Below are 14,145 nucleotides of genomic sequence, written 5' to 3' on the forward strand. Positions count from 1 at the left end.
GGTGAGGAGTGGTTTCTTTGCACGGAGGGTGGTTGAACCATGGAATGCATTGCCTGATAGAGTGGTGAGAGCACAAAGCCAGTGATTCCAAGGAGTGGTATGATAGACTTTGTGTTTTCTAGGAAGGACCTCCATGATGAATCTTTTGACTCCATGGAGGTCTGAATCATAATAATAATAAAAAAAATTGACAGGTAGGTACTTTTTTTGTGTTGCAAAGAAGTGCTTTTCCAGTAAGGATTCAGTTATTTAAATGTTCTATTATCTAAAATATGCATCTTCTGCTGTGAATTGGATATTACATTGATTGCCCTATATACTTTGTATAATACTCATAATTTAATTGAAAATATAAATGTTTTTGATAATTTTCTAGAATACCATGGATTCACAAAATAGTTGTTGTTGCAAGCTCTACGAGTCTTAAGTTGATGAAGGAAAGTCTTTTACCACTTGCTGAATGTGACAAAAATGGGGATTCCAGAATTGTTATTGTTGAAGGAGGCAGTGAACGTCATAGATCTATTAAGGCAGGAATAATGTATTTAAAACAAGTTGGTAAGGTCATTTTGATACTGACATGCTAATGAGTATGAAATATTTTATATCATAATAGGATATTATTATTCCAAGGCCCCATGGAAACACATACTCATCTAGGAAGTACCATTTGTCATGCACATAGCTCATCATACTGCACCTTAGACTCATTCCCTGCAGACACTATGCTCTCAGGCAATGCATTCCAGTCATTCACAACTCTTCATTCAAAAAACTTGCTTCTCGCTCCCTTGCTCACATCCTCCTTATATAACTTCCAGGGATAACCTCTTGTTCTCCCCCAATCTCTCACCATTTTATGAAAAACCTTTTCATCGTTAATCCTATTTATTTGTTTATGCTTATGGCTACATGAAACTGGTAAAGTACAATCACAATTTCCAGAAACAAATGATGAAAATCTTAACATTTAAAAGTTCATTACATAAAAGGGACAACCTGCTTTCTAAGGCTTTCCTTTTTTTTTTTTTAAATAAAGCAAAAGTAACTTGTCATAATCAAGCCAGGGACATTTATCATCCTGTTGCAACAAGTATGACAAGGCTGTATGTTCTCACAACACTTCACAACGTAAACGTAGCTGTATCCGAGGTTTAAGTAGAGAGCAGTTGTGTCTTGTGTGAGAAAACTTGATCCATTAGAGGAGGCCCATTTCACATTGTATCATCATCTTCTAGCATGAGCAGGAATTCTGCTGATTCTGTGACGAGGACTACGAGAATAACGTCTTCGTGGTGAGACGGGACCATGATCTTCTGTTTCCTCCATAACCACCGCCACCACCATACCAACTATAGGTCAAGGTTCAGGCTGGAAAGCCAATTCAAGGCCTCATCCATCACCTTGTGGATGTCCTGTAGACCACCACCATGAAATTGGTGCCTTGGGCAGTCATACACAATATGAGTAATCATCTTAGCCATGGGAGAACAATCACAATAAGGGTGATCTGACAGCCCCCATTTATGTAGAAGGTAGCCACATCTGCCCTGATTAGTTCTGATCCTGTTTATTGATGACCAAATCTTCCTAGGAAGATCAAAACCAGGCTGCAGAGCACAGGGATCTTCTACCAGGAAGTCGTTTGTTGGGAGATTGTTGGACCAGTATTCTCTCCATATGTCAGATATTGATTGCAGTGCAGCTGAAGAGAGTTCATCCATGGACCAGAGAGGCTTTCTAGATTGGAGGTGAAGATTAGGTGGGTTTATGAGAGTCTGGTGTAGGGGCAGGAGTGGGTTGCTCATTACTTTATTAAATTCCTTAGTCGAGGCATGTCTTCTCTGTATGTGTGGTGGAGCAATGTTAGATAGAACAGGCAGCCAGGAGTGAGGTGTGCTTCTCACTGTCCCACTAATTGTGTGCATGGTAGAGTTTAGCTGGGTGTCTATAATGTTAGTGTGTGTACTTCTTTCCTAGGCAGGGGCACAATATTCTGCTGCAGAGAATGCGAGGGCTAGTGCAGATGACCTTAGGACTTACACCACAATCCCAGGTTTTCCAGCAAGCCTTGAAATGATATTATTTCTGGTTTTAATTTTATTGGAGAGGTTGATAATGTGCCTTTTATAGGTTAGGCTTCTGTCCAGGCTCACTCCAAGGTATTTTGGGTGAGGCTCGTGTTCTACCATTTTTCCACAGAAAGAAAGGTTGAATTGTCGATTCGTTCGCCTCTGCATTGTACAGGTGAAATACCGAGGACACTGTTTTCGTTGGATTTGGCTTCAAGTACCACTGCTTGAAGTACTCTTCCAGGGTGTTCAGGTCTGTATTCAAGATTGATTCTAGGTTGGTAAAGGAGGTAGATTGATGTAAGATTGCTAGGTCATCAGCGTACATATACTTGCTTGATCTGGTATGAGGTAGATCATACACGTAGATCAAGCATGTTAAAAAATATAGGGGATAACACAGAGCTCTGAGGAAGACCGTTGTAAAGGAATCTGGGCCTGCTCTTTTTTCCACCAATATGGACCCGGATCTTTCTATTGGAGAGAATAGATTCAAAAAGTTGTAAAGTTTTTTTACACTTTATAATATTTTCTAGTTTTAGGAGGAAACCCCTGATCAAGACAGTGTCATAAGCAGATGTTAGGTCAATGAAAGTGGCTCCAGATTTAAGTTTCTTCTGGAAGCCTGCTTCAATTTGAGTTGTCAGGGCCAGGACCTGGTCATACCAACTTCTTCCTGGCCTGAAGCCAGCTTGTTCAGTCAGGAGTGCTCTTTTGATGAGTGGTGAAATTCTTTTAAGGAGAATTCTTTCAAAGAGCTTAAAGGTGTTGCAAAGCAAGGAGATAGGTCGTAGGTTTTCACATCATTTGGATCTTTCCCTGGTTTAGGCATGGCAATTATTTTGGCTTCCCGCTACAGCTTTGGTAATTTACCAGTCATGATGATTTCTGAGAAAAGGACAGCCAGCCATGTTTGGCCATGTTGATCAAGATGTTTTAGGAACTCAGGGAGTATACCATCCACTCCTGCAGCTTTGCCATTCTTGGTAAGTTTTAAGGCTATTTGTACCTCTTCCCGAGATGCTGGGTGTACGAGCTCAGGAAGCTCGGGTTCCATCTTCAGGATTTGTCTGATGGAAGCTTGTACAGCAATTTTCCTGGTAGAGCTGGAATGAATCTTGGAGGTTTTCAATAAATGGTTAGCCATTTGATCAGGAGTTATCTCTGTTGTTTTGTGTGTCGTTGGCTCTGCTCCACCTAATTTTCTCAGAAGTGACCAGCTTCTCTGACTTGATGTGACGAAATTGAGTTAATTGATAGTTGAGATCCATCTTTCCTTTCTGTTTTTATCCAGGGTTGATATGAGCTCCTTAGCAATAGTTGGATCTTCAGTTTCCTCATATTTGGCTAGGAGTTCCTCACTTTCTCTACTCCAACATGGGATATATTGTTTTCTGTAGCCTTTAGGGATAGAGGCTTTTGCTGCAGATTTGAGTAGTTTAACAAATCTAGGATAGCAATTAGGAGTGGGTAGAATTGCTGTAATGGTTTGCTTAATTGTTTCTGAAATGCAGTCCAGTTGGACCTGTGGAGATTCCATCTAACGATTGGTGTTCCGCTGATGACTGGGATTGATGTTCCTATCTCTATTAATGTAGGACAATGTTGACTATTAGGGAATCTGTTAAGGATGGTTCTGGTTGATGGAAGCGGGTGGTCTTCTGAGTCTTTAATGACTATGCACAGATCTGGGGTGTTAGTTCTGTTCTATCTGTCTGAGTAAAGAGTGCCATCCTGCTTGGCATCATAATTCAAATATAAGTTATATGTTTCTTTCTTTTAAGGTTACATAGTGATCAGCACTCATATTTGTAAATTTAGGAACACAAAAACACATTTTGAACAGATTATTTTATTAATTACTAATAAAATAAAACTTGACATTTCGACCCCCGTATCAAGGTCATCATCGGAAGAATACAAGTGTATAAGGAACCAAGCTACATGCTCATGCCCTGAATAAACTAAATCTATGTAGTTAATTAATCCTTTTCCCTAGCCTGACCTCTAGTGATTAAAAAAAAACAAAAAACATAATAATAATAAATAAATAAATAAATACAACTACAATAAACTGCTAAAGTCCTCATGTATTAATATTCTTCTGGATAGTTCTGATTGTTATAATATGATTTCTTTCAGTTGCTGTTGAATGTTACAAACACTTCACCAGGTTGTCTTCTTGTAGTGGGATTTTTCTATGGCTCGTTTTGGTTGTTATACAGGTTGTAGATGGGTCCTCCACATTCTTGAGATGGTTAGGCCATCATTTTTGTTGAGACTTGGGATGTGTTTGAGCATTTCACATGACTCTTTAAATTTTTTCTCAAAATGGATGGTTACATAAGTTATATGTATCCATCCAGTTAGCTCAATTATTACCATCCTGGTTGTTAGAAGAATAGCCCCACATGGTGTGATGGGAATTGAAGTCACCATCATAGATAGCAGGGTGAGGAGGAGGTTGGTCCATCTGATCAGGCCAGGATTGCGATGGAGGTTTGTAGACATTGTAGATGGTGATATTTTGAACTTTAATACCTATGGAGTATTCTGCATCAGGAACACTTTGGGTTATATCCTTGAGACCAGGCCAGATATAAGTTGCTAGGCCATGCTTGAGGTGGCAGTTATAAAGACACGAGAATGAGTCCTGGGATCTTTAGCCTATTGAGGGCTGTGTCAGGCACATGGTTTTCCTGGAGAGTCAAGACGTCAATTTCTTTATCTTTGGCTATTTTGCCAATGACTTCGGCTTTGGATTTAGAAATCCCTTCTATGTTTAGGGAACATATCTTGAGGTAGTGTTGATTAGGGAACTGTAACATATTTTTTGAAGCTTGCCCTCCACCTAAACAAGCAACGCGATCCTTGTTATTCCAGGGCAAAGATTGAGCTTTTTATGTTTTGTATTCATCATAATTGTAAGTAGTCCAGGAGGCTTGGAAACCTTTGGACACCTTGTTTGAGACATTAGCTTCATGTTGCCTGTGATTCATCTCTAGGGCTTCTTTTGTCTGAAGCACCAACAGTGTACCACAAGGTAACACTACTGGTGGGGGGAAGGCTGTCTCAATCCCCCCCATTAATCCTATAACAACCCATTACTAACTTGTACATCTCTCTCATATCACTCCTCTTCTTCCCATCCACTATACTCTGCAAATTGCATCATCTCAACCTTTCTTCATATTCAACATCTCAGAGATCAGAAACTATTTTGGTCAATCAGCTCTTGACCCTCTCCAATATCTCTTTATCCTTTTGCAAACCAAGGGACCAAATCTGTGCTGTAGTCCATATGTAGCCTAATTAGAGCCTAATGCAATGGAACCAGAACCTTCTTACTTCTACAAGTCAGTGTCCTCTACATCATTCCCAGAATTTGTTGTGTTGTCCTCACAGTTTTGGCAATATGTTCTCTAAATTTCAAATCATTATCCACCATCACCCCCAAAATCTACTTCCTCCACCTCCAACAATATATCCCCATCAAGGGTGAATTCTACATCCCATCTTTGGTTTCCAAATTTTAAAACCTTACATTTTGTAGCATTGCACTTGTATCCTCACTTCCGTGCCCATTCACTCAGTCTGTTCAATTCTTCTTGTAAGACCACAACATCTGCTCTATTCCTCATAGTTTGTCCCAACTTTGCATCATCTGCAAACAGCTGATTATCCCCATTTAAATCTTCCCAATATTGTCAACATACAGATTAAACAGCAATGACCCTAAAACAGACTCCTGAGACAAACCAACTAGTGACTTTCCTTTTCTGGAATATTGCTCCACATACGCAACTTGTTGATACCTATGAGAAAGCCACTCTCCAATCCAAAGAACTAGTCTAATATCCAACCCCATCTGCTCTAGTTTGACTATCACTTTATCATGCAGTAATCTATCAAAAGCCTTTGCAAAGTCTAAGTATACTGCTGTGTATCCATCTCTCACATCCAATGCTGCTGTCACCTTATTGTAATAAGTAAGTAGATTATGAAAACATGACCTTCCTTTAGCAAATCTGTGCTGTCCATCAATGATAATAAATACCATTGTTTTCAACCCAATTCTGGATTCTGATTCTCACAAGTCTTTCCAACACATTAACCACAACACCTGATACACAGATTGACATATAATTTCTGGAGCTCCATTTTTTAATATTCTAGGTCTCCTCAAATATGATAACTATTTGGTGATTTTTGGAATGTTATTTGTTCTTTATGCCCTTTATCTTAGCATAAATGAAATAATATGACTGAGGTTAGTGAAATATTTGTTTATTATTATTATTATTATTATGCATGATCCTCCAGGGAGCTTATTGAGGGAGGGCCTCTCACACAGTGTCTAAATACAGGTATTCATGCAGTTTTAGTATGCGTGATTTTGTTTGCTGCAGCATGTTGTCAGCTATGTTCATAGTCGGTTATGTTGGCTGAGTGTTTAGTGTATTCTGCAGGCTGTGGATTTGAATCCATCATGAGCATGGATGTTTGTGAATGTCTTTAGGTGGGAGACGAGTTTCATTGCCTGGTGTCAGACCACCACTCTTCTTATTGGAGGCCTGAAGTGGCTGGCTTGAAGAAGTTTCCTGCTTTGTCTCTATAGCTGGGTTTCTGGACTGTAAAAAAATAAATAAAAATACAAAAAAAATATAAAAATTAATAAAAATAGGAAAAAGAAAATGTAACCCACCCATAGTATGAATGTGCTACAGATTGCAAAAGCCTTTAGTGGGTGGAAGCTACATAAAAAAATGTACAAGATGTATTTGCTTTTTTGGAGTGAAAGATTTGTGGAGAGAGAGTGAAACTGGAGTAAGTGTCATAGAATAAGAATAATTACAGCAAAGAGTTTTACAATGAAAGATAACAGGAAAAAGACCAAGAGGAAAACCAAGGTCTAGGTGGATTGATTCAGTCAGAAATGCCTTAGAAGAATGAAATGCTAGATGTGACAATATTGGAGTGCTGACAGTATTGTCATAGTAGCCTGAACATCCTTTGAGGGTACATATCAGGTAATTGATGATGATGATAATGATTTCCCTCCAGGTGTTGTAAAATTGTTTGATTTTGCTTTCTACACATGGTACTTTTCTGCCAAAATAAATTATACAAACAAATTGGAGGAATTGTAATGGATTTGCCTATCTCTCCCACCTTAGCCACATGGAACATTTTGAACGGCATAAGTCATGGAATGTGCCATATAAAGGGTCTGTCTTTGTGAAGCAACTGCATAAATTTTTGACAGGAAAAAGACCCAGAGGAAGACCAAGGTCTAGGTGGATTGATTCATCCTGGAAGAACATCAATATTATATATACTTCCATGATTCTGATAATCAGAATCATCACCAGATTTTTTTTTTATTAGTTATAAAAACCACATTACCTGATGTCTTTCAATTTCAGCTTCACAGTGACAGCTCTTTCTATGAAATGTTCCCTGACTTATGGGCCACCATGTACTTATCCCCCAGCCTTTCTGTATGGCTTCAGTATGGCTCTAATGACATTGTCCCAGTCTGTAACTATTCTCTGAAGCCATACAGAAGGGCTTGGGGAGCAGGTGGTAAGTACATGGTGGCCCATGAACCGATTTTTTTTTTTTTCACAAAATTAATCACTTCATCTAAGGATTAAATTGACTCTTCATATAGAAAACAACAATTACCTTCCGCTCTTGAACATTCTCATCCAGATGTTGAAAGTTTTTCCACTTGGTTATGGATGAAACCAATTAAAGATTGGTTTCATCCATAATCCAAGTGTAAGCAAACAAAATTTGTGCATGGAGTAATTTCATGACAGGGCAACTCATATATAGAGGCTAACAACTTCACATCAATTGCCTTAGTATCTCATAATGCAAAGCTCAATGCATAGCATTATACATATCTGTAAGGATATGTTCTTTACATTATGGGATACTAAGGCAATGCATAGTATTATACATATTTGTTAGGATATGTGCTTTACATTATGGGATACTAAGCCAATTGATGTGAAGTAGAATATAAACAATTGATCATACAAATGATTAATTGTTTGTATTCTACCTTGTAAAAACTGTTTCCTGTCAAGCCACTGATGATAGTTTGTTATTTTCAAACTGAAATATCTGGCAATATATTAAATATACTTTCTTATGCTAACATGTTGATAATTCTTAATTTTATGTCACAAGTTTCTCTCAAAAGTAGAATAATATTTTTATATTTACATAACAAAATATTTAGAATTATAAACATTATAAATATATTTTAGTTAATTTTCTAGATTTCAAAAGTTTTTTTTTCTCCTGTAAATTTTATACTGTATTTATTGATTTATTTTAATGATATTGTTGTTTTAGTAAAACAACAAAGATATTGGATTTTTTCCCTAAACTATGAAAACAGAAACAAGTATGGAAGTGTTCCAAGAAAATTCTAAACATATTTTAGAATATTTAGAATATATATATGTTTTACACTTGAGTCTAAACTAAATCAAGAAATATATACAGTTAATAAATATTTAGTATTGACACCTCATGCTTAGTTATACTTCTCTTTAGTTAAATTGCTTACCCTTAGTTAAAGTACTAATACTAGTACTAATTTATAAGATATAGCATCTTATAAAGTACCATTCTAACTAAGCAAATGATATACATACATGATAAACTTATCTTATAATTGTTAGAAAAAGTAACTGTTGTTTTCAGTTGAATTAATCAGTTGGACTAACTTAATTGACAAGCATTGAAATGGAATTCTTATATAATGATTCCATTCATTATCATAGTAATTGAATCTATAGCTGTTTTTGGCCTATGTCATATAGACAGTTTATTTATTTATTGTTATTTGTAACATACTATTAGCAATGAAATAACATAAATCATCTACATTACCAGATAATTCTCACCATTCCATTACCCTTGACTTTTCCTTGATCAAGTCTCCTTCTAGATACGCTGTTTGTCAGATCTCTTCTTGGTAACTCAGATCCCATAACGTTGTCTAAATTTCCTTTACTGTAGGATCTCCTTTCGCCCAGCCATGCTCAGTCTCCTGTCATTTGGCATTTCAATAGTGCCAAATTGGATGATATCCCTACCTAGTTTGATTACTGATTTTTATTCTTCTAATCTAAACTTTCACTCTGAACAAACCACAAGAATTATTCCTGTTGTTTCTTCTTGTTTATTGTCTTCTCTCCATTCTGCACAAAACCTCTGACAGCTATTCATTCCCTGGTTCTCCAATAAGTGTAACAAGGCAGTCCAAGAAAAAAAAAATTCAGTATATTACAAGTGGCTCAAGTCCAAAACTTTTTTTACTCTTAGTCTATGCTGCAACTTATGACAGCTGGAAAAAAAAAACTTGTCAGAAAATCTAAATCTGATTTTTAAATGGCCAAATTAAAAAAAAAAATCACCTCTGCTTAAATGGTAGTTGCACCTTTTGGTCCATCATTGCTAGGGCTGTTGAGTGCAGCTTCTCACTTCATGTTCTCATCTCTCACTCATCCTGAGTGAGAGAGATACAGCATTATCCAAAGATAAGGCCAACTTTCTGAATTCATTCTTCTCCTCCAGCTCCTGTATAGATAACTACAATAACTTACTTCCTCCATTACCAAGAATAGCTCACTGCATGCTTCCTCTAGACTTTCATCAGAAAGAATTCAGAAAACTCCTTGAATAGCTTGGACACAAAATCATCTGATCCTGATGGTATCGCTCATGTTGATGTATGTATGTGTGTGTGTATATATATATATATATATATATATTTTTTTTTTTTTTACACAGTCAGGAAAAAAAATCTATATGTCACCCACGGTACCAAATGTACATTAGAATCGCAAACAACCTTTTGTGGGTGGGAGCAACATTAAAAATAAAAACACCATAAAATAAGAAGTTGCATTTGCATTACTAAGAGAACAAAATATCAGATCTCTTTTGATGATCTGATATTTTGTTCTTTTATACATAGGTCCTATCATAGAAATTTCAAGAAAAGAAAAGAAAAGAACCTCATGTCTCTTCCACAAATCAATATGGAATAAGATACAGCAACAGTGCTCTATTTAGAAGATAATTTTTCATCCTAACATATCAAGGCATTCATTAAAGTAATTCATTCATGTAGTTCCTTCAACATTTAATTGCCAAGTTGTTAGCATACCCAGTCTCCAACAAAGCTGCAGGTTCTTTATCCTTAAAATCCTTAGCCTGCCCATGGTACCAGTGTACTGTAGGTTTACAAATAAACCTTTAGTTAGCAGTGTTTCTCAATCTTTTATGGATCATGCCCCACCTCAACGTCTCAAAGATTCTGATGCCCCCCTATCCTCTAGCATAATAGTCAGCCAAGTTCTGAAAAAGTATAATATAAATATGTACATGCACATTTCTAATTGCCCCCCCTGTGGGGTGGGCAATTAGAAATGTGCATTTAGTGGGAGCCCCCACAGTTAGTGGGGGCTCCCACTAACTACGTTGAGAAACACTGAGTTAGTGGGAGCCACATATAAAAAAGAAAAAATGTGCCTCAGAATACATGCCCTACTTAGAACTTGTGCCTCATTTTTTTAACAGTTTAACTTTGGATAAAGTACATTGATCTTTATATCTACTTACCCTGAAAAAGCTACCAGTCAAAGAAAATAGTTGGTTAATTTAATATCTATTGTAAAATTTAATGACATAATAAAAAATCCCAGTTTTTTATCAAAAATATCTTGGTATTACAAAACATCCTATAACATAATTTCAAATTGTTTTACTTAATTTTGAGAGACTTAAAGCGGTTTTAAATCGGCAGCTTGATATCCTTATCAAATTTTAATAAGGATTCTGAATAACAGATTTCACTAAATTCTATGCAATCAAAGTTGATGTTATATGTTTACAAATAGGATGGATAAATAAAATGAAACTAATGTGTGCTTACACACTATTGCAAAATACACCTAAAATGATGGATTTCAACATAATTTTGATTCTGGTCAACTTGTATTCTTTCAAACATCAGGATTTTGTGAGGAAGCCAAGTACTAGCCCATCCAGGTGGTCATGTATTTATGCTCTGATTGTTATGATTCTGATTGTATGCAGCAATTCAGTCATCTGGTTATTCACTGTACTAGCCTGGACTTGTGTGTGTGTGTGTGTGTGTGTATATGCGAGGTGGTATCAAAAAGTTTCGAGACTAGCTCTGTTTATGAGAAATTACTTTATTTATTTATGTTTACACACTATCACCTTCAAATTAGTCCCCTTGCATATCAATACAGCGCTCCCAGTATTCTTGCCACTTCTGGAATGTGTCCTGGAAGTCTTCTTTTCGAAGCATGTCAAGCACCTTCTGCGATTCGCGCTGGATCTCCACAATGGTGTCAAAACGGTGACCTTTAAGCTGGATCTTCATCTTCAGGAAGAGGGCGAAGTCTGCAGGAGCCAAATCTGGTGAGTAGGGTGGGTGCGGAAGTGAGATTGTGTTGTTTCTGGTAAGAAACTCGTGTGAGGAGAGCTCGGTGACAGGGTGCATTGTCGTCGTGGAGCATCCAGTTTTTTGCACACCACAGATCTGGTCGCTTTCGCTGAATGTCCTCCCTCAGATGCCTTAAAACCTGGCAGTAGAACTCGCTATTGACGATCTGGCCCCTGAGGACGAATTCTCTATGCATGCAGGTCAAGCTGCAGACCTGCCTCGCCTTTTTCGATTGTGGAGATGATGGGTTCTTCCACTGTGAAGACTGTTGCTTCGTCTCAGGGTCGTACCCGTACACCCAAGTTTCGTCACTGGTAATGATCCTTGACATGAAGGATGGGTCATCCACGGCATGCTGACAGAGTTCTTGGCAGACTTCGACATGGTGTTCCTTCTGCTCCTGGGTTAGCAACCCGGGGCCGAACTTGGCAGCAACTTGCTGCATATTCAAATCAGATGTGAGGATTGCCTGGACTGTTCCGTATGACACACCGACAATGGCAGCAGTGTTGTGGAGTGTTCTCCGACGATCCTCATGCACAAGTTGCCGAATGGTTTTGACATTTTTGGGGTTGAGCTCGTTGAAGGTCTTCCTGATCTCTCATCATCTTCCAGTGATGTTCTTTCACTCTTGAAGCACGCGTGCCACTCAAAACACCTCAAACGACTCATTGCAGCATTGCCATAAACTTGCTGAATCATATCAAACGTCTCTGTGGCAGATTTGCCCAGTTTCATGCAGAATTTCATGTTTGCTCTTTGTTCTAACTTGCTGTCCATGATGAAATCGCAGATGTGGTAATGCAGGTGGTCAGAATAGCATCAGTTGCACAGCTCCCGATGTACACAGGATGATGTCTTTTGGCACACTGACTTATGAAGGTAGGTGCTCCCTGTGACTGTGCTTGCAGCCTTGTGCTGCCATCTGTTGATGTGTTACAAACCTAGTCTCGAAAACTTTTTGATACCACCTCGTATATATGTCCATAATTACATGGATGCGAAGTGTTCATTGAAGTCAGTATAACCTTTGGATATTATGGTAAAAATTATATGGATATGAAATGTATATTTTTGATATATTTGATCCATGCTCCATTGGATGGTTATTGGATACCAGCACAATGCACTTGTTATGAAGCATTGAATTGTTATAATCATGAGTTCAATGGACATCAGTGTTGCAGTTCTCAGAATAACATAATTTATTTTCAAAGCAATTATGCTTTTTGTATGATGAAAAGCCTAGAGCTTGACCAGTCATTTAATTTTATATTGCAAAATTAAATTATATCACTTCACACAATTTAGGAGAAAACAATTTGCTTAGAGGTTGCCATCAACATGCTGCAGAAAGATATAAATAATTTCTCTGAAATAATTAATGATATTTTTCTGTATTATATAATTATCTGTATTGTACATCGGAAAATTGGTGGCCAATATATACTGTTTAGGGAATTTAACATAAGGGAATTTGTGAGATATATTTCTTTTCAATGGTGAAATGCTTGTGGACGACAAGAGCAAAATGTTTTGAAAGTGAGTGACAGAAATCTGGATTATGTAATAAGCAAGCTAACACAATGGTAAACTTTACTGATGAAAAGCTCAAAATTTTGTAAAGAATGTAGATGTGAATTCCATAAATACTCATCCTGCAATCAGTGATTGCAGGAAGTAATTATTATGAGGGATTTCATCTGCAGGAATTTACACTGGAACAAGAAAGTGACACATTGGGGAAAGTGGTGGATCTAATGATAACTTTAGAGAATTTGTATAATTAAGATAGCCACTTTGCTTTTCATGGAAGAAAATGATTTTACAGTATTGGTCAGAGAGGTTGCTAAATGTATGTATGCAAATTTCAGTTAAGGAGATGTACGTGTTGAAACTACAAATTTAGTGATTATGACAAATTCATTAGACAGCTTAGAGCAGTGCCATGGCATATAGCATTTCAAGGGATGGATATTTGTACAGGACATCAGAATTGGTCAAGAGGTTAGGAAATAAGGTCATGAGGGAGTTAAATGGATGAGTAGCATCATTAAAGCAGGAGCCGAAAAAAAAAAAGATAAAATGTTGTGGAGAAGACATTGAAGAAAGAGACAGAATTCGCAGGCTCATGAGCAATTTTTAGCACAGGCAAGAATACTGACTAGTATGGAGGCCAAAATCAGATTGAGTATTAATTAGCTGAATAGGTCAAACAAAATTATAACAAGCTCTTTTGCCCCTTCTTTTGTGAAGAATAAAAGGAGGAATATGCTTATTGAAGGATAATGTTAATGAATGCTGGTAGGAAGGTAATAGAATTATTGAGTGCTTACTTTATATATCACCAGGGTATATCACCCTGGTGGTGATATGGCAGTGACAGATGATAGGGACTCTGAAGTGAGAATAGAAATTTTTGGAACTTCACCTCTTACCAGGCTGTTTAATTTAAGTCACAGCTTGGGCAAGGTTCTAAAGGAGTGGGAAAAAAGGTAAAATGATTTTGCTACAATAAAAGAGGCTTCAAAACAGAGGTGGAAAATTACAAACTGGTCAGTATCTCAAGAT

At 37.3% G+C, this 14,145-nt stretch overlaps 1 protein-coding gene across 5 annotated transcripts in view; it reads left to right on the forward strand.

Annotated features, from left to right (window-relative positions):
* Nucleotides 1–14,145, forward strand: part of LOC150093161 (D-ribitol-5-phosphate cytidylyltransferase-like) — a 132,050-nt gene that overhangs the window by 13,848 nt on the left and 104,057 nt on the right. For all 5 annotated transcript variants that reach the window (XM_090413867.1, XM_090413865.1, XM_090413869.1 and 2 more), the window contains exon 3: nt 377–558. In XM_090413867.1, coding sequence (XP_090269993.1) covers nt 377–558 — 182 coding nt within the window. The remainder of the gene's footprint in view (nt 1–376; nt 559–14,145) is intronic.

The sequence above is a fragment of the Typopeltis vanoorti genome, chromosome 24, assembly GCF_054136105.1.
Source record: "Typopeltis vanoorti isolate ZY-2024b chromosome 24, IOZ_Tvanoo_1.0, whole genome shotgun sequence".
NCBI lineage: Eukaryota > Metazoa > Arthropoda > Arachnida > Uropygi > Thelyphonidae > Typopeltis > Typopeltis vanoorti.